Source organism: Oenanthe melanoleuca, chromosome 8 (assembly GCF_029582105.1).
Source record: "Oenanthe melanoleuca isolate GR-GAL-2019-014 chromosome 8, OMel1.0, whole genome shotgun sequence".
Classification (NCBI taxonomy): domain Eukaryota; kingdom Metazoa; phylum Chordata; class Aves; order Passeriformes; family Muscicapidae; genus Oenanthe; species Oenanthe melanoleuca.
The window spans coordinates 18,311,632-18,332,483 of record NC_079342.1 but is presented as its reverse complement, the minus strand read 5'-3'; the positions used below and the strand labels follow the sequence as shown (position 1 = coordinate 18,332,483).

Here is a 20,852-nt window from a genome sequence, read left to right as displayed (position 1 = left end):
TCCTCTGCAATAGGGAATTTTAGCAGCCAAGTAGGGTAATGGGTTTTAAGTCAAAATGGTCCCCAAAACTGCAGGTATAATGGACTGGTTCTGACAAGAAGCAGTCGGGCAGAACTGCACATTTAAATCAATAATTACTCTTTTTAAATTTTGGGGTAGGTGTTTGGTTGTTTTGGGTTTTTTAAGACTAAGTGCTCTCCATCTATATCGAGTTCAGGGGAAGTAAACAAACAAACAAACAAACCTAAATCATACTGTAAGAGAGGAGAGGTTCAGCATCCGCACAGGCAACACCTTTCAGCATCCCGATTTTGTTAATGTTCCAATACGTCACCCTGCAGTCCCGGTTTTGTTAATGTTCCGATACATCTCCCTGTGGTAACAGCGGCACCTGCAGGATTCGGGAAAAGCAGCACAGACACCTCCCACTGCTCTGCAGATCATCCAGGCTTCGGGAAAGGTTTTCCTGAGAACTCTTCAGCCAGGGAAATCTGAGCAGCCATGGGCCTCTGTGGGACATGGTTTTCTCAAGAGAAAGCCTGAATAGTTTTCTGTGAGAATCTTCTCACTGTTTTGGCAGGGTGGCAGCAGCACTTCTGTGGAGGTGTGGGCAGTGGGACATGCTGAGGAGCACAGGGCATGCCTTTTTTTGTCACCTGTCCTATATGACAGCCAGCATTCAGTTGGCTTATTGACAAATATATTTTTAAAGTCTATTATACTAAAATTAAAGACAATTTAAATTCCTTCACTACAGTGACAGCCATTCTTGGTGTTGGTTAATCAAAAGGCCTCCTCATTAAATGGTGCAATTTCACACTGTCAAAGGAATTTTCAGCCTTATTCCTGAAAGTCCACAGCATGTTTTTGGAGATTCACAATAGTATGTGGGAACATTAGCTTCGTCCTGTACAGCTCCTGTGTGACCACAGAAAACACCCACTGAGGTGGTGCTCTTTGCTGGGGGCAGAGCCACGAACACAGCACAGCACAGGCCTTTGGGGCAAAATGAGCTCTCTCAGCAACACTATTTTGTGTCTGTAAATTTGGCACTATGGTGTGAAATCCTAATGCTGGCCAAGAGTCTAAGAGCTGACATCAGCCAGCCAGCAAGCCACTGGCATTTAGGAGAATTCTAAGCCTTTTATTCACAGGCGGCTTCCGATGAATAAAATGTCAGCGCGAGAGGGGTCTGGTTTCTTTTACTGATTCATCAAAGAAAGAAAAACCTCGATGCTTTTATTAGCTGAGCTCAAAATTTATAGAGTTATATCAGCATGAATCCAACTGTGTGTGCTTGCAGAAACCTAGATCTATGACCTATGATCTCTAGATCTTTTCTCTAGATCTATGTTTTCTATGGCTATTTTTTGAAGACCAACTTGAAATGCAATTAGAATAAATGTAATTAAAATGAAATCCTGATGAAGAGAGAAACTAACAACCCCCCGAGGGTATAATGATTCAGATTCGTATAAAAGTTATTACAATGAAATGCAGAATCATGAGAAAAGCCTGAGGGGCCATGACCATTGTAACTGTAGGCAGACATGTTTTTCTTTCCCAGTCTCACAGTAAATAGATATGGAAACCTTCCAAGTGGCTCTCTGATTACTTTCTGCTCTGGATGGATGTTATGCTCCTGGAACAGTTGTGGAAAATTCTGGACGGATGTTTTTCTCTCAGAATTAGTGCCAGCTCTGCTGGACCCAGTGACTGCATGCATTTAACTCAGTATGTGATGCTCATTCCCCATCAGTGCTCAGGCATGCCGTGACTCAGGGAATTACACAGACTGGATGGAAGCACTCTCTGCCTCAGGATCAGTGCTGACCCCAGTGACCCACATGGTGCTGCTACAGGACACTGATGAAACATCTGTGCTGGAATGAAGAGGAAGGCCCACACACGGCATGACACTATGGACAAAGTAGGTGGTGCTGGGCTGCATCTGCTGGTCACGCTCCTGGAACAGTTGTGGAAAACTCAGGAGGGATGCTTTTCTCTCAGATCAGTGTCAGCTCTGCCAGACCCGGTGATCATGTGCATTTACCTCAGTATGTGATGTTATGCCCTGTCAACATTGGTCTGCTGCCACAGACCCAGGCAGTGTCCCTGCCTCCCATTGCTGCTGTTCCCTGGGCTGGTGGCAGCTGCAATTTCTCCCCTCACAAGCATGGATTGAGGTGAACAGGGACCCAATCTGCAAGAGCCTGACTAGGGCTGAGGGACAGTCCTAGTCCCTCAGGTAGTGACTAAGTGGATAACCTATTGTAAGATCAGTTTTAACCACAAACAAGCTCTTTGCAGAGCAGAGAGTGAGCCCAGAGTGGCCAGAGGTGTCTGTAGGGTCTCTTCACTTTAAAATGGACATTGAGGTGCTGGAAGATGCCCAAGGAAGGCAACAAGGCTAGAAAACATGTCTTATGAGGAGTGGCTGAGGCAGGAGGGGGAGTCTCAAGGAGGCTCAAGGGGGACTTCACTGCTCTTTACAACTCCCTGAAGGAGGTTATAGTGAGGTGGAGGTCAATCTCTTTTACTGTGCCTGCAGTGAGAGAATCAGAGGAAATGGCCTTAAGCTAAAACAGGTGAGATTTAGATCAGATGTTAGAAAAACAACTTCACTATTCGGGTGGTCAGGCGGTGGAATAGGTTGTGGGGCCACCATCCCTGGAGATGTTTAAGGGGCATCTGGATCTGGCAATGGGTGATGCGGTTTAGCAGTTCAGGGGTTACAGGGGCAGTGCTGGGTGGACCGTTGGAATGAATAATATTAAAGATCTCTTTCAACTTTGATGATTCCGTGATTCCTGTGGGGCCTCACGGAGCCAGGTACCCAGGCAGGCGAGTAGACAGGAGAGCGGCCAGACGCACCAGAACCAGTGCCGCCTTCAGGGCAAGGCGCTCGGCACACACACAGGCTGCTTGGCACGCAGAGCCCCGCCATGCACACAGGGCACTCGGTACACGCGGAGCCCTCAGAAACCAAGAGCCCTCAGCGCGCCCCTGAGTCTCGGTGCCCGCCCCGTCCAGCCAGAGCCGCCTCAGGGGGAGAGCGCCCCCGCCGCGCACGCGCCCAGGCGGGCGGAGCGGGGGCGCGTGCGCGGCGCGAGGCCGGCGCCGGGGGTGCCGGTGCCACAGCAGTGATGGCGGCGAGTGCCGGGACGGGCAAGGGCGGCTCTGGCTCCAGCTCCAGCTCCAGCTCCGAGCGGCACGCCCGCCTCCTCCTGGCCCAGATCAACCGGCTGCGCGCCGGGCACAGCTTCTGCGACGTGCGGCTGGAGGTGGGCCCGGAGGCGTTCTCCGTGCACCGCCTGGTGCTGGCGGCCAGCAGCCCCTACTTCGCGGCGCTGTTCGCGGGCGGCATGAAGGAGTCCGGGCGGGACGTGGTGCGCATCGCGGGCGTGGAGGCGGACACCTTCCACACGCTGCTCGACTTCATCTACACAGGTGAGGGCTGGCGGGGGGCCGAGGGGCGGGTGCCCGGCGGCCGCAGGCTGGAGCGGGGCCCCGCTGTGGTTTGGTGCCCGCAGGGGTGGTGAGCATCGCGGAGCACAACGTCCAGGAGCTCATCGTCGCCGCGGACATGCTGCAGCTCACCGAGGTGGTGGAGCTCTGTTGCGAGTTCCTCAAGGGCCAGATCGACCCGCTGAACTGCATCGGCCTCTTCCAGTTCTCCGAGCAGATCGCCTGTCACGACTTGATGGAGTTCACCGAGAGCTACATCCATGCGCACTTCCTAGAGGTGCAGAGCGGGGAGGAGTTCCTGGCGCTCACCAAGGAGCAGCTGGTGAAGATCCTGCGGAGCGAGGACCTGAGCATCGAGGACGAGTACCAGGTTTTCACGGCAGCGATGCAATGGATCCTGAAGGATGTGGGGAAAAGAAAGAAATATGTCGTGGAAGTACTGGAGCCTGTTCGATTCCCTCTGCTACCAGCGCAAAGACTGTTGAAATACATAGAAAGTAAGTGAAAGAAGGAATATCAGATGCATGTATGGGAGCAAACCATGTGTTGTTCAGAGGTACTGGGCTTTGGTGGACTATTTTTTACATTAATAGCATGATGAGTGAAAATATTTATAGCAAAAGAAACTCTATTTTTTAAAATATAAGCACAGCTTACTTTAAAAACATGCTTTTGAAAACGCCTTATAAAAGTAAGCAGCATTGATTTGTCTGCTGTTTTAGGAGAAGTTAGTAATTTTTCTGCAACTGAATTGCTTAGAGTTTGTTTTTTTACTGTGTTTGTTATGTTTTTTTAATTCTGTTCATTTTATTCTTATTCTTCTTATGTTACTCTTTAAGGTATTCCAGATTTCAGTCTTCGGGTGGCCCTGCAAACTCTGTTGAAAGAATATTGTGAAGTCTCTAAGTCTCCCAAAGAGAACAAGGTCAGCAGTTTTCTGCAGGCTTCTAAAGGTCGTCCCCGGAGGAAAGCCAGGAAGTACCTTTATGCAGTAGGTTAGAATGTGGCTGTTTAAACCTTATAAAGCAAATTAAGTAGTATCTCAGAATGCAGTACTGAAGGAGATACTCGAGGATTTTTTAACAATCCAAATATATAAAGATAGCAAAACGTTTCATCATGGCTGAGTTACCATGTTAGCTTCTTTGTTTAGAATTGCACAGAAGTCCTGCATTCACATTTCTTGTAATTGTGACATGGCATTCAGAGCCCAGATTTGCTGTTCAAAAATAATTTGCCTTGGGTGGAAAGCTGCAAATCAGCAGAGGATTTACCCAGGGTTCACTGCTGGAATGGTGTATGCAAATTCACTGCACGTTTTTTTCCTGATGGCTAAAGTTTTCTCTGTGCAGGATACTTTGGTTCATATGATGGGAAACTAGAAATTCCAAGTTTTCAGCAAAGCTGCAGCTTTATATTGAAAGGGAACATGTTTGTTTCACCCTGTAGGCAGTACACCAGCTTAGAGAGCAAAGGTTGTTGGCTGATCCTTGTGTTGTACTGAAAACATGAATTCTGATATTTGTAGTGTTATGGCATCAGCTCAGCACAATTTCCATGACCCTCAAGGCAACCATTCTTCCTTGTATGCTGGAGAAACAAAGCTATTTGGAAAAATCCAATTCCTTCTAGAAGTGGCTAATGGCTGTTACTGTAATATTTTTAATAGTTTAGATATAGGAGCATGAGGATGAACAGGAAGCTCTTACTTGGCCTTTCCACTTACTTTGCAGGTGGGTACACCCGATTGCAAGGAGGACGCTGGAGTGACAGCAGAGCCCTCAGCTGCGTGGAGAGATTTGACACCTTCAGCCACTACTGGACCACAGTGTCCTCTCTGCACCAGGCCCGGAGCGGGCTGGGGGTGGCTGTGGTGGGAGGAATGGTCTATGCCATTGGAGGTAACAGCTGAAATAAGCTTTCATTCTTTCTTACATGAATGCTAGAAAACTCATGTATGGAGACTTTCAAAATTATTCTTCTTTTAAGTGGTTCTGAGAATAATACAATTTTTAGGTGTAATAACAAAGGAATTGGGGTTCCTTGATCCTCTGCTGTCACTGCTCTGTGAATGCCTGTTAGAGATCCTGTGCTGGCCAGTTGTTACTAAACTGCTCTCCCCTCATGGTGTATACTCACAGGTTACCAAATAGAAAAGTACAGATATACTCAGAGATGTTGGCTATTCTGTGGGCTTTGTGTACCACCACTAATGGAATTTCTTGTCTCACTTACAATCTAGCAGAAGCCCATAGCATAAAAGGCAGTAGTTTAGGATAAACCACTTGTGCACTGCCTGCCTGGAAAGGCTTGTTATGTCTGTTTGCACAAGGATGTGATGAGTAGCTCCACCAGCCCATCATGAAAGAATGCATATGAAGACTGTTTTTGTCACCACAGAGATCATTCTTTGGTCTTGAAAACCCAGTCAGTTGTGCTGAGGAGTAAAGCATGCAGCACTGTGGTTATTTACCTCTCTGATGTTTTCAGTAACATTTCAGGGAACTATTGATGAAAGTGGTTCCAAGTGATGATTCAGTTCTGGGTATAAATGAAACTTTTGCTATGTTGGCCATTTGGCCAAAAGATAAATCTTGTATTCAAATGTTGCCTGTTGTGGAATAAGTTGAAGAATGTTTCCATATCTACAGTGCAAAACATTGCATTTCCCCTGACTCTTCTTGCTTTTATTATGCAGGTGAGGACAACTCAATGATTTTTGATTGTACTGAATGTTATGATCCTGTTACTAAGCAATGGACAACTGTGGCTTCCATGAACCATCCCCGTTGTGCACTAGGAGTGTGCACATGCTATGGTGCTATCTATGCTTTGGGTAAGTTGTGGGGTTTTTCTAGGTGAAGTTAAAGATGTTAATTCTTAGAACTTGTAAATTGATTTGATCTTAAATATTACATCTTGGTGATACAAACTTGCAAACTTAAGTTTTGAAAAACAGCTGTGTCCATAAGTATTAACATATATACTAAATCTCTGTGGATTAGTTATTGTTTAGTTATAACTTATTTCCATTGTAAACTGTCTGCATGCTGATTTCAGAATTTGTCCTGGAACAGTCCACTGTATGTCTAAAAACGCAGTTAATACACAACTTTGTGCCATTCAAATCCTTCCTGTGTTTGCTGTGATTTGCAGGAGGCTGGATTGGAGCAGAGATTGGCAACACAATTGAAAGATTTGATCCTGAAGAGAATAGTTGGGATGTGGTGGGAAGCATGGCTAAGCCCCGTTACTGCTTTGGGTGTTGTGAAATGCAAGGTGAATATTGTTAAGTTTAGATCCCTAAATAGTTCCAACAGCCATTGGATTTTGAAACTTTATGTCTCAGTCATGAATTCTTACCTTTGTCTTGTACTGAGCTGTCAGTCACACTCTGAGGCACTTGTGCCTCGCTTGTTTGTTGGTCTAACACTCTTTTTTTAATTCTTCAGAATTCAAGGACTGTAAAACTCTCTCTTGTCGTCTGCCTTTTATCCCATGAAAAGTTTTTACATGGCTGCCAGTATGGTTATGCAGCTTGTCTTTTAGCAGTTGATTATTGTTTCTGATACTGCTTTTATTTATCTTCCATATTTGGGTTTGTGTGGTTTTCTTTGTGACAATCTGAAGACTTGTCACAGTTTATTTTAAGACAGACATGTCTAAATACTTGATCAATAAATGTGCTTACTAAGTATTTGATCCTGGCCATGTCAGCAGTTGCAACCTTCTGAATTACTTCCCCTGCACTTAATTAATCTTTGCTTTCCTCAGAGCTTCTAATGCTCAAGCCTCAAGCTGCCCATGCAAAAGCTTTATGTAGCCAAGGAGGATTTTTCTGTCATTCTTCAACCATCTTAATGTCAGGCTGAAACCTGTGTTGTGACACAAGTTGTATTCTGAAGCCTAAAAGAGGAGAAGCTCTGTTTCTGCAGGTTTGATTTATGTCATTGGTGGTATCAGCAGTGAAGGAGTAGAGCTGCGTTCTGTTGAAGTCTACGACCCCATCTCTAAACGCTGGTCTGAGCTTGCTCCAATGGGCACCCGAAGAGCCTATCTTGGTGTAGCTGCTCTCAACGATTGTATCTATGCTGTGGGAGGCTGGAATGAATCCCAGGATGCACTTGCTAGTGTAGAAAGATACTCTTTTGAAGAGGTATGACAGATTCCCTTCTTTTCATAAATGCAGATTGCATCCTCTTTGTGTAAGATGTTATAGAGGTATCCTGCTTCCTTTCTTTAAAAAGAAAAAGCTGGAAATTCCATTCCCTTTTCACTGTTGGCTGGGTATCTTGAGTGAAACAAAGCTTTGGTGATCTCAGGATCTGACATAAGTAGCTGTCATGGTTTAACTATTCACAGATACACTGTAGTTTGGTAAATACTTCTTAGGGTTAAGATGAGAGGATAGATTCCCCCTCTGCAATAGAAAGCTCAATAACCTGAATAGAGAGAAAAAACTCATTGTAAAGGTAAGAGTTACCCTTTATTGCAAAATTTGAGGATTATCTTCTGCATCAAAATGTAGTGATGTTTCAGCATGACTAGAAGATAAAAAATTCTCTAGACTGTTATTGCTCATGTTTTTACGATGCTCTTTGGAAGAGTAGCTGCTCTTAAAAGCAGAACATAATCCCATGTGCCATCTGTTTTGCTTTTCAAATTGAATCTAGTTTTCCTGTTTCCCCCACCTCAAATTGTACCATGCTCTATTTTAGAGACTGACTGCATCTTGCAGTGACTGAAGGTGTTGTGTGCAGACCGTATGGGACCTGCTCTTTAGAGATTAACACAATTTGGACCCCTTGTGAGAGTGTTGTCATTCCTGTCTTGTTAATCCTCTGGATACTGTACACGTATCACATATAAACCTGTGAAGTGTATACATAGTATTTTTTGTATATGTTTCAGTCTTTAAACTCTAAAAGTTACTGTATCAGAATCAGGGCATGCCCTAAAGCTAATTTTTGATCTTTCACCTTTTTGTTAGGAAAAGTGGGTTGAAGTTGCATCGATGAAGATCCCAAGAGCTGGTGTCTGTGTTGTGGCTGTGAATGGACTTCTCTATGCCTCAGGAGGCCGAGCTCCCAGTCCTGATTTTGCTGCTCCAGTAACCTCTGACTCTGTTGAAGTTTATAACCCTCACATGGACAGCTGGACTGAAATTGCCAACATGATCACCAGCCGCTGCGAAGGAGGCGTAGCTGTGCTGTAAAACACAAAGAAAAAAAGCTCATTCAAGGAATGAGTAAATTATGTTTCCTCAGATTTCCTGTCTCATTGGCAAGAAACCTCTTTTAACACAGGAGCTTCAGTGGAATTAGATCAGAGGGATTTTCCTGAGCAAAAGAAAAAGCCCTTCAAAGTAAATTGGCTTATCCAGTGTCTGTCTCAGGAAGTATTCTGTTAAGAGTAGGAATGCCTCTCATAACTGGATTAAGCTCACTGAAATAAATGGTGAATTTGCCCTGTAAAAATCTGAAGAAATAATTCAAATGCATTAGAGACATTAATCAGGTTGTTACTGAGCTGGTTCTTTAGCCAGACTTGCAGTCTGGAAGTGAGTTACTGTCAACAGCAAGGAGTTACCTCTGGGTAAGATCAGATGGGCGATTTGGATGGCATTAGTTCTTTTTCTGGCAGAAAACAAGGAAGAGAAGATAACAGAGAGAAAAGACTTGGTGCCTGTACTTAGGACCTTGATGCATTTAAGCCTCTTTTCTTTTGCTGGACATGATGGGCATTAGATATGAATTGGATCTTTACTTTCTGGCCACTCCACAAATTTGAATGGTGAGTGGATGAGAATTTCCTATTCTGGAAGGCTGTCCTCACAGTTCTAATAATGCTGTTCCCCTTCAGTGCTGGCTTTTCTTCTGTGGTGTCAGTGACGCCAGTAGAGCTCCTTTTTGTGTAAGTTCTGGTGAATTTTAAATGCAAATGCTATTCTTTAGATTGCCTGTTCTATTTAGGACTGCTCTTAGCATAAAAACACAGGGAAAGGCTTTTGCCCCCATTTTTTTTCCCCCAGAGTCAAAAATGTTTTTACCCTGTGTGATACATGCTGAGACTTGGCACTGAATACTTGCTGTTCTACAAGGCACATTCCTTCACCTTCACTACATCTCATATCCTGCCTCATACAAATTTGAGCCAATGGAGCTTTTTGTGAATTAGCTTCATTTAGCATTAAAGTGATGATATCAGTGTGCCCTTAAAGAGTTTGTATTTAGTTTGGATACACTTAGTAAAAGAGTACTACAAAGAGTTCGGAGTTATTTCTAGATTCATTTAATTAACGTATTTGAAGTTGCTTTTTGCACTCTGTGGCTGTATTTTCTGCACAGCTGTGAATAATTTGGATGGAATCTGAAGTGAGGCTGCTTGAATTTTGATAGACAGTGTTATTCTGGAACACAAAACCACAACTGGAATGTCACAAAACAGGAAGCCTGGTGCTGTGTAGACAAAGGAGCTGTTTAGGTCAATATCCCCTGTGTGAAATGAACAAATTAATACATGAATAAATCCTCCAAGGTGAATACCTTAATAATCTAGGTACTAAACTAACATAGGATTGGGCTAAAACACACTAGATGATGGAGAGTTTCTCTGATTGTCCCATAATCTTGTGTGTGCTTTTACTTCAAAGAATTTCTTAAGTGTCTGAATTAATGGTTTGATTTTTTTCAATTATAAGCTTGTTTAAACTGTTTTTCATAATAAAATGCGTTTTCAGAACTGACTGGAATGCTCTTGAATAGGTTGTTTTCATAACTTACTAAGCTATATTACTGCCACTTTCATATAATAGGCCATTTTTTTTCTTTTTATTGGAAATCATATTTCCCAGTAGAACACTAGGGAAAGATTGGTTATAAATTGTGACTGAGTGGTAGAGGTAACATGCTTCTGCAGTAAAACACTCATGAATTTCTCTTCTCAGTGTAAAATCACTCAGACTTCTTGGGAGTCTGACTGTCTTGCCAGCTCTATTCAGGCCTCTGTGGGACAAAATTAGAGGTAATATTTCTTAGTCTTTCTTCTTAATATTTCAGGATCCCTCTTGGAACCATTGGAGAAACACTACCTTAGCTGTATTTTATTAGTTTAGGAACTACAGGTTTATTTCTTATCCCTACCTGTAAACTTCCTGGTTTAATGGAACTTGAGGGAGTCTGCAGTTGTCTGAAGTTACTTCTTCAGGTTTTGTAACTGATTCTGTCAAGTTTCATTCAAACTTCAAAGTGGTTGATTATGGTCTCTGATCCTCAGCACCTCTTTTACCCAATCAAGACAAAGACAGGACTCTTCTCTGGACCCATCTTAAAAGATGCCATGTCTAAGTAAGAAGAAATAGAAAAACCATTTTCATTCACAAACTCAATTTTATTTCCTTTATGTTCAGGAAGCTCTGAAGTATATTTTTTAGTAGGGTACTTTCATAGTTCAGCATAGAGCAATTAATACCCATGATTGCTTTATATGTTGTTTAACATACAAATGTTAACAGATTGCAAAAGGGAGAGGCTGATGTACAGAGCTGCTGGTTCAACATCATACAAGATGGTTCCATCTCCAGGACTGGCAGGTTTTTTAAACATCTGTTCTTTGCAGAATGAACAGGTAACAAATTTTAAGGGACAATATGTGCTTTATTTGGTGTAGAACATCAATGAAGAGTAGTGCTTTAATAGAACTATGAGGATTATCTGTTCCTAAGATCACGTGTAGATATCATTCTTCCTGCATCTTACATTGTACTTAACATACTTCTGATAAAATGCTTGTGAGAAATATGCCCACATCCCATTTCATAGGTTTCTTGAGGTAGCTGATACAAAAAAGAAAATCCATGTGACTTAGGTTGTATCTTCCACTGTTCCGCTAAATGATGTGCTAGGAAGAATTGAGTACAGAGAACATATGCTTCTGCAGTGGTTTCAGTAACAGACCCATCAGGGAGGGTTTGCAGGCTACAAGTCCATTGGTACCTGTCCGAATATATGGATTCTAGGGAGAGGGAACACAGAAGCTACTTTCAGTCCCATTATCTGATCCCTTAGTGCCAGCACTTGAGTTCTTGTGTCATAGCATAAGTTAACAGTCCTTCAATTTAGTAGTATGGCAGATCTTTATGGCTGTGTCATATGCAGCTTCCTTTGCCAGGCAGCCCTAAATCCAAACAAAACCTAGGAACAGGTGGCCCAAATAGGCTTTTTAATTTCAGTAAGCCTGAGCAGGAATTTGACTTTCCATTTCCTGTGGCACCTTGTCAGCAATACAAAGTTCCCCCTTCAGCTTTTCTCCACTCCAGCACAATAGCTGAATGACACATTTCAGGTGAATGCTGACCTTGGCTTGCCACTGAAAACAAACCTCACCTGTCCTTCCTTACCTGACCCTGCACTGAGAATTTCCTCACACAGCATCCCTGGAAGTGTCCAGGCTGGATGGGGCTTTAAGCAACCTGATCTAGTGGAAGGTGTCCCTGTATAGAGCAGGAGATTGGAATAAGACGATCTTTAAGGCCCCATCCAACCCAAACCACTCTGTGATCTTCAGCACCTTCTCTGAAAATCGGAGTGAAATCAGAGTCGTGTCCCACAATGCAGCAACTGAGTAGAATGTGCTTTTGCTTAATTCTCTGCTACTCCTTTAAATACCAAAGTAGAACTGCTTTCACCTTGTTATGTTGTTTTCCCCACCTCAAAACATGATCACACATTACAGTCAAAACAGATGCTTTCATAGTTCAGCACAGAGCAATTCATACCCATGTAATTTTGAATCTGCATTCTAAATTCCTAAAGCAGCACATCTCATTCAGGAGTGATTCTTTGTTCTACAGAAAAGGACAGATTCAAGTTGCCTGGGAAGTAATTGCTATTCACAATCCTCTCCTCCTGAACTAGCTTCAAAATCAGCTGGAAAATCACTTTGCTTCAAGAATAAGAATCTTGATCCCTGCCATCATACAACTTCTAAGCACAAACCAGTCTTTACTTCTCCTGGAACTCCATACAAGTACCTTATTGGCAGATAATAGCTTTTCCTTATTGATTTATTTATTTGTGTTCTGCCATATTTTTCTGTCATCACTTTGCTCCCCTTCTAAGAAAGCTTTCAGTGCTACAGTAGCCAACAGGGATAATATCATCACCATTGTTCCCACCACCCTCAGTACTTTAAACCACCTGGGGTAAGTCGGAAGAAGGGAAATGTCATAATGCAGTGCTATCCCTAAGGCCAGAATGAGCATTACTGCTCCCTGAGTGACATCTTTGAAAAGCAAGGCTTGGCAGGCAAGCAGAGGAGGAACTGTGCCGTTAGCCATGTTCAGCCAGTCTGGTTTAGCTGGGCTGTTTTCTGGGAGAGCAAACCCCCACCTCATTCCCCCCAGGAATGACGCTGTTACAGCACCGTAGGCAACCTGAGCAAAGGCCAGCTGAGGGCAGTAGGTGCCCTGCATGGCCATGGCCAGTGGCACGGCCACAAATGGAATCAGCCCCCCAAGGCTTAAGTAAAGGACTGGCTTGGGACAATCCTTCAGTGATTCCAGGCTTTTATGTGATTCTGCCTCAGATTCTGCAGGGGTTTTCTTCTTGAAGACAGGAAGAGAGGTGTGAAAAGCCTGGAGCTGGGTTGTGTAAACTGATGCTGGTTTGAGGCTCTGAGATGTTGAGAGAGGACGTGCATCTCTCTGCAGCCGGAGGGCCAAGGACGACCAAGATGTCTTGTTCTTCCCACAGAGCAGCAGGCTGGGACCAGTTAACTTCTGCAGCTGCAAGCACAAAACTTGTTCTGAACACTGCACAGTGTAGGCTTACAAATCTGCAAGTACCTAAACACCTACTGACTATTGTACCAAGTGCTTTTCCAGGTCAAGTGACACTACAGCTGTCCTTGCTTTTGAATTTCAAGTGGTTTTAACCGAACTAATGAAAGGACCCAATGCAGCTGATGAAGAGTAACTGGGCTCTCCAGAGTGCACAAGCAAAGCTTACCCACCTATCCTTCCCCACACACATGCATTCTCTAGGCACTTTTAAGATCTATCAGTCCTTTTCAGAGTAACATATAAAATAGTTTCATAAAGAAGTAGGATAAGGTCACCCATGAAATCAGCTACTGTCCCCCCCTACTCCATCAAGCAATGATAGGAAGAAAAGATTTTGAGACAATAAAATTTGATTTTGTAAAAGAAATAGCTTTGCCTGAAAGTGCTGTAGAAACGATGAACTATTCCAGAAAAGCTGAGTGATAAACCCCAACCTGAAAGCCACCTTTTTTTTTCAAAGCTGCAGTCCTATAGTTTTCTATTTTCCTTTTAAATAAAATCAGAAAAAAAAAAAAAAAAAAAAAAAAAAGAAAAAAAAGAAAAAAAAAAAAAGCCGTTAGTAACTTACTTTGAATGGTGTGTTGAGGCAGCATCGTTGTATGAGAGAAAACATATTTGTTTTGTCAATGCCTTAAAATAGAAAAAAATCAGGAGAAGGTCTGAAACCGATGAATCACTGAGTTGGTCGGATGCTAAAAATTCAGTCACAATCTACGTTTATCAAATATAGGAGTCTTACAAGTTTATATAAAGAGATATACATATATATATTGCACATATATTCTATCAGTAATTGCCCAATGCAGAATACTTAGTTTCAAGCAGCTTTATGAACCGAAATTCTAAAGCTGTATTAACTGTTGCAATAGCAATTTCTAGTTAAAGAACTGAGTATCAGGGAACAGGTGACGGCTTCCCGTTCACGGACCATCTCCTCTTAAGGGATAAATGGCTGCACAAAGCTTATAAAGGAGCAAGTCCTCATACGGGGAAAAGGAGATCATTAATAAAAACGGAGTGGAAAAGCCATCCCATCCAAGGTGCAGATAAGCTCCCTGCCGGGGTACGACACTCACCGGGGAAAGGTGGGCAGCTCGCCCTGGATTTGAGTCCGCAGTTCCCGGTCCTGCTGTGCCGGGAGAAAGAGGCAGGGCCGCACAGCCAAACTCCCCTTTGGAGGGCGAAGGGAGCGGAGAATATATGAGTATTCCAGAGGGAGGAGGGGCCGCTCTGCCCCGGGGACCGGGCAAGACTCACCGGGTGCCTCGAACCGGCCCGCTGTGGCGGCTTCCGGTGCCACCATAAGCGCTCCGACGGCGCCCGGTGCTTAGCGCTATCGGTCCGGGCGGTAATCAGCGCGGCCCATCGTGTTCCGCCGGGACGGGGAAGGGCCTACCGAGAGGATACCGGGGTCAGTAGCACCGGTCACTCTCAGCCCGAGGGCCGCCGTCGGTCTGGCAGAGGAGCGACACGTTCCGCTCCTGCCCGTGGGACAGCACCTGTCCTAGGGAGGAGTGCGGCCATTCCTGCTTTCTGTCTTCCGGCATCGCAAGCCTTTCACAGACGGACTACAAGTCCCAACATGCCCTGCGGCGAACTGCCCGCCTATCTGCACGGCGGACATGGCAAGTAGTCTACTGGGACGCGTAGGCTGCGGCTGCTTCCGCCAGGCGGTGACGAGGCCGGTGCGAGCCACAGCCTCTGATTGGCGGGGCGGGAGGCGCGGGGGCCGGGGCGGGGGCAGAGAAGGGGAGCTGGGGGGCGTATCCCTTCCGCGTGCTCGGCCCCGCCCCGCGCTCGCGCGGGCCCCGCCCCCTCCGGCCCCCGGCCGGGCAGGGCTGGGCGGCCATTTTGGGCAGAGCTTTGTTATGGTTGTGGGGCCGCCGGAGCCGCGCCAGGGCCCGCCCGGTGAGTGCGGCCCCCGCGCCGCCCCCGCCGCGCCCCCCGCGCCCCCCGCGCCTTCACCCGGCCCCTGCCGCCCCCAGGCCCGCCCCACCGCTCCCCGCGGCACCGCGGGCTCGCTGCGGCCCGGGAGCGGCCTCCCGCCAGGCCGGACCCCCCTCCCCCCCCCCCCGGCGCTCGGTCCCGCGGCCGCGGCGGCTCCATGGGGGGGCAGCGCGAGGTCCCCGCGGGCAGGGCCGGGTCGGGGTGGGCGGCGGGGAGCGGGGTTCTGCGGTTTATTGTTTCCTGTTCAGCCGGGAAGTTCGTAGCGCTGACACTGCTGGAGCTGAGCTCCTGTCATGGGGCCGTCCGTGAGCGGGGCGGGAGGGGCGGGCCGGGGCGGCGGGTGAGTCCCGGAGGTCGGGCAGGGGCGAGCCCGCTGTAGGCTGGAAGCGAAAGCGGCGGCCCGGCCGTTTCCCTTGGGCTCCTCCCGGGCCGCGCTTCCCGGCTGCCCCCGGCGGGAAGGGGCGGTCGGCGCCCGGCAGTGACACGTGTGCTGCGGGCATCCGGGGCTCGGCTCGCTCTGCCCGCTGCCAGCGGGGCTGGGAAACTTGTCAGGTGCTGCTCGGTGTCTGCTCGTAGGGAAACAGCGCCCGGCCCGAGCGTGAGGCGGCTCTTTCCGCTGTGAAAGTTATTTCCGTGTGTCCGGTATGTTTTATGTCCCCTTGGCCTAGGATCTTGTGTGGTTTAAGTTAAAGGGCTGGGGCTGGACTTGATCAGAACGCGCCTAGCGTTTCAAATATCCGTTTAAGACTTTAAATTCAGTTCAGTTTAGTAGCGAGCAGTTTTGGAACGATTTTAGAGCAGTCAGTGGGTGTCTGCACAAGTTATGAGTTTTTAAACAGCTTTAGAGGAACAGTAGCTATTTAAATTCTTACAAGTAATGGTGGAATTGTTTAAGAGTGTTGCTTAAAAATCTTTTTATATTAACATGAACCAGGTAGGTCAGCCTGCCTTTCCCCGCCCCCGAGCTGTGAGTGACACAAGTGTTAGTAATGTTGATAATATTCTGAAGCGTTGCAAGTGCCTGAGCAAAGTGTGGAAATAGCAAAGAGGGGGAATGGAGATAACAGCTGAGATAATTGGAGCGCCATCAAAGCTGGGTTTGCTGTAGAGTTGACATTGCTTCTATAAAAATGTTAGGTGGTTATGAAAAAAGCTTATGCAAATGTTACTTCATGAATGAATATGGCTGGTATTTCAGTGAAAGGTTCCTCGTGCTTATCCATTTGGAGACCGGTATTTCAAACTTCCACTTTCTAACTCAGGAAGGAAACAGGTGTAGAGCAGTGGTAGGAACAAATAAAATTCCCATATTTAAGAGGAGCAGATTTTCCTCTTGCACTCGTTGACATCATTTCTGGAGGAAAGTCCCTTTAAGAAGAACTTAGTAAAAGTTTTGTATTTACAATAGAAAGGCTTCAGGTGATACTTCCTTATGCTTCTGGGTTTTTTTACAGCTATTTGTAGGGAAGTGCAGCAGCCCTCTGCATTTTATATTCATCTGGTTTATGGCCTTAATCCTATATGACACAGAAGTTTCCATTGCAGATATCATACGAGGACCTAAAGTGAAAATATGCAGGGAACAGATGGCATTTCAAAAAAACGCAAATCCTGTTTTTTCTGGAGTGTCTCAGAAATATGAGGAGCAGAAGGCAGATGTGAAATACAACAAATCAAATAGAAGTGCATACTTTCCGAATGTTAGGGAAAAATCTTTACTTTGAGAATATTTACAGGGTATGGTCACCTTGTCTCACATATGTGACTGCTGCATGGCATTACTGAATCTTGACATTCCTGTTTTAAATTAGGAAATTAAGTCACTACAGGAAAAATAGTATTAATTAGTATTTCCATGAAATGGAAACAGTATTTCAGGAGTTGTGGCATCCTTATTTTCATACAGAAAAGTGCTGTGGTTAGATCTGTGAATTTCTTCAGGAGTGTGGGGTGTCAGATAATGTAGTTCTTGCCTTTACAGAGTGAAGAAAAACTATTGGCTCAGGAGTTAAAGTTACTTTTTTTTTTTTTTTTCCCAGTGTTACAAGTTGTTTGAAGTTAGTTGTGTAACTGCTGAATTGACTTAGCTGTGAAGTGTACTCCAGGGTGTGCTTTGTTTATTTGTCTGTACGAAGAGATTTGGAAAAGGGCTGACTCTGTTCAGCAGAGCTGAAGCTTGAAAGTACCTCTCTCCTGTTGAGTGCTGGCTGTGCTTGCATGGACAGCTTTTCCTTACAGCTCCATAGAAACCAGGGGTGACTGTTGCTCTAGCTTATCCTGGGGCAGGTCATACTTACTGGATTTTGCAGTTGATAAGATAGTGTGTGTACCAGGAAGTTTGTCTGGAATTTTAAAGTTTTATGTTAATTTATTTGTAGAGGCAGGAGTGGTTTAGTTTTGGTTCTGCAAACTCAGCAATGTAAGTGGACATTTTACTGTCACTTACGTAGTGACCAGGATGCCAACTAAATCATGTGTGGCTTTTGTTTCAGCAAGAGAAATTGAAGTCCATGTTCTCTTTGCTTGTCAGATTTGATGAAAAGCAGTGAAGTTGGCAAAAATGTGGTCCTGCTCAGAATACTTCATGAAAGGGTGTTGTTTAACTTGTGTGCTGTAACTTTATATGTTCCTATGAAAATACGCCAAACTTTAATGAGTTACTGTATGGTCAGAAGATAAATTTATGGTTTTGGGAGTGGACTTAGGTAGAGAGTGATAGTGGCTAAGTGTCCACTGCCCTATACATGTATGTGTAAACACTGTGCAGACCTAAAAGTTCTAGGTCAGACAGGGCTGTGAGCGTGACAGTAAGCAGGCAGGGAAGCAGTCTGGCTTAATTGATCATACATATTAGTGATCAGGTTGTATCATTCCAAACTGGAAATTCTTGATTAAAGTGTGCAACTCCTTCTCTAGCTGCTCTTCAAAAGTCAGGAGAAGAATTTTCACATTTTATGCTACTAAGACCTTTCTATAATTAAACAGCAAACAGTTTTGCAAAGTGTTGGTGTATGCAGTTCTATAATATGACTAATCTGAAATAGTTGCACTTCCAAGGTCTGGCTTAACAAAAATGCTTTGAACCAGTGCAGCCAAACATAACTGAGGTTTTTTGCAATAAATGATGCTCAGAAAGAAATATTTTGCAGCATGTGACCTTGTGCCTCAGGGACTGTTGTACATTAGGGAGTTCACTGGGAGCAACTGAAGTCTAGGACTTACAGACATTCTAGCAAAAATGCCAGTGTTGATTTGTTTTCTCCTTGAATCTTGTGATCATTTCCAGTTCAGTGTTTTGCATAGTTTTGTCCTCCACACAGGGAGGAGGATCACAGCTCTGTGGTGTGGTGTTAGTGGCTCTTGATAAGAAAGTATGTGTATAATGTTGTCTAAATGTCCCTGGTTTTAAGAATCCCCTTTTTTCAATACAAGAAGAAATTAGAAATTTTAATTCTAGTTTTATATTTGCTGTCTCTTCTAGGTTCTGGATATCTGTGTGACCCCCTCCCCATAGCGTAGTTGCAACATAGAGAGTATGTGGCTCTGAATGACACTCTCTTGGAATTTTTTGATCTTCAGTTTGTGATGAACAATTAACTTGTAAATAAAGGACTGACTCTGCCAGGGAGGTATATGGTAATATTCTGGGCACAGAAATTACTGGTATTCACAAAGTTGCTGGTGAGGGTGTATGGTTAAGATTACAACAGGTCTCCAGCCTTTCAGCAGAGAGGAGTGTTTTGCCATTGTGTTACAATGTGTCATCCATCATCAAGGGATTAATCAGAACTCACGTGAGATGATCTGAAAGACCTTTGATGTTAATCTTAAAGAAACTCAGCAAGGATCTCTCATCCTGAAAATATTGAATGTGTTACAATCTTGACTGTTACTTTGGGAAACCTGTCTTTTCTCTACTTTGAACTCCAGTTAAAAGTAGAGAAATGGGTTAATGATAACTTCAGTGGCTTCAGGTTGACTGGGCCTTCTGGAATGTATCCTCTAATATTTAGAGAGCTGAGAGCCTGTGGGGGTGGGAAAAGTTCTAGAATGCTGAAGAGTTGAAGAGCATTTTCCCTCCTAACATCTAGAAAAAAGGCAAGACTTGGGTATGTCCAAGGGAAGAGTGTTCACATCAGGGAGCCTGTCCTGTGTCATGTACTTTTTGGTGGTTTCACTTCCCTATATTGCAGTAATGTTCTTACTGAACACACAAATAATGTGATCTTGACAAATTCAATAAATGGTCTGAAAACAATAGCTTTGGATTCAGCCATTTTGGTGTAGATGGGTTCAAATTACTGTGTTTTGGTATATTGCCTACACAGACAAGTAGCAGCTGGCAGGGCAGCAGTTCTGTGGGGGAGTATCCTGGGGGTTGTAATGGTTCCTAAATTATCATGAGTCAGCATCATCACTGTCATGAAAATTCACTTGTCATACTGGAACATATAGAAGCATTTTAAATAAGGCAATGAAGCAGTTTATCCATTCTGCTGAGGAGTGGTAGGTCTTCAGCAGGAACTATCTGGTTCAGTTTGGGGTAATGTGATACTTGGGAAAGTTACGGCTGTGTAACAAGATCTGTAAAGAAAATAACAAAGTCTGTGAAAGATGGAAACCATAATCAAGGATTGGGAAAAAATTGATTGGTTATCTCTGCAATGTTTTTATGCATCATGTTTCATCAGACATAAGCAGGTGATACATAAAACAGCTTTAGAAAGTTACCTGCAGGTATAACTGGGAGGCAGCTCTGACATCCTGTGAGCTGTCACTCTTGGTAGGTGGGTCACGTCAGATTTTTCATCATTGATGCTTTGAACTTGAAAGCTTGATCTTTGTCAGTAAAATTTGACTGGTTGAGGGTGAGTTGTTCGGTTGTTTTTGGCTTTTTTTTTAAAGCATGGCTATATTTGATCCCAGATTATGGTAGTAGATCCTTTTCCTGCTGCCAAACAGTGCTGGGATACAAGGGTGGTCTGTGAGACTTCCCCAGGAAAAAAAAAAAAAAAACACCTGCTAAAGTTGCCTTTCAGTCAGGGAATACTGAAGTGTTAGTCTAAGGAAAATATTTCTTAAAAGGTACCTGCAAGGAGAGTTTAGTCAGGTTTCCACATCCATCATCAATAAAACAAGTAGTTATGAGTTGAAATTGCAGCAGAATTGGTTCGGGTGAGGCGTTAGATGCAGGGACAGGCTTTCAAGCCATACACATAACCAAAACAGATTGTAGAGATACACTGGAGAATGCTGGTGTGCTAATCTGGTTTCATTTACAGCTTCCCAAAAAATACTCCAGTGGACGTATGTATAGCTGCATAATGAATTCCAGTCTGCTGATAACAAACTCATTTTTCTGATACTTCGTGTGACATTTTAGGATTAATTTTTGGACCTCTGCAGGCTGAAGATTACTGTACAAATTGGTGAAGGAGGGAGCATTGCTTAGTTGACTTTTAAAGACATCTAATGGAAGAGGGTAGAGTTAAATTCTTTTAAATCTCTGGAAAAGGTGCTTAACTGTGCAATGTATGAAGATTTTTTTTTTTTCTCACACAGATGTTTTGCTTTTATTCCATAATTTATTGTAGGA

At 44.4% G+C, this 20,852-nt stretch overlaps 3 protein-coding genes across 5 annotated transcripts in view; 2 read left to right on the top strand and 1 right to left on the bottom strand.

Moving 5' to 3' along the window:
- The first annotated feature begins 3,086 nt into the window (after positions 1-3,086).
- IPP (intracisternal A particle-promoted polypeptide) lies at positions 3,087-10,213 on the top strand. Its single transcript, XM_056496966.1, has 8 exons — positions 3,087-3,450; positions 3,534-3,965; positions 4,308-4,463; positions 5,202-5,369; positions 6,167-6,304; positions 6,625-6,747; positions 7,404-7,624; positions 8,459-10,213. The coding sequence occupies exons 1-8, from the start codon at positions 3,147-3,149 to the stop codon at positions 8,681-8,683; spliced, it is 1,767 nt and encodes a 588-aa protein (XP_056352941.1). The 5' UTR covers positions 3,087-3,146; the 3' UTR covers positions 8,684-10,213.
- TMEM69 (transmembrane protein 69) lies at positions 7,937-14,844 on the bottom strand. 2 transcript variants are annotated; one of them, XR_008841035.1, is made up of 5 exons: positions 14,386-14,844; positions 13,878-13,939; positions 11,867-13,252; positions 10,611-10,810; positions 7,937-8,677 (listed from the first exon to the last, which is right to left on the bottom strand). XR_008841035.1 is itself a non-coding variant. In XM_056496967.1 (3 exons), exons 2-3 carry the CDS (start codon positions 13,920-13,922, stop codon positions 12,533-12,535), a joined length of 765 nt encoding a protein of 254 aa, XP_056352942.1. In that variant the 5' UTR covers positions 13,923-13,939; positions 14,386-14,844; the 3' UTR covers positions 10,820-12,532. The 2 variants fall into 2 exon arrangements, 1 of the variants encoding a protein (XP_056352942.1); XM_056496967.1 differs by lacking the exons at positions 7,937-8,677; positions 10,611-10,810 and having other exon boundaries at positions 10,820-13,252.
- A 214-nt stretch (positions 14,845-15,058) lies between these two features.
- GPBP1L1 (GC-rich promoter binding protein 1 like 1) overlaps positions 15,059-20,852 on the top strand; it is a 31,697-nt gene continuing 25,903 nt past the window's right edge. The window contains exon 1 of one of the 2 annotated variants that reach the window (XM_056496962.1): positions 15,059-15,217. The gene's annotated coding sequence lies outside the window, so the exon portion shown is untranslated. Of the gene's footprint in view, positions 15,218-15,586; positions 15,899-20,852 lie in introns of those variants that run through there. The other variant, XM_056496963.1, reaches the window with a different exon arrangement.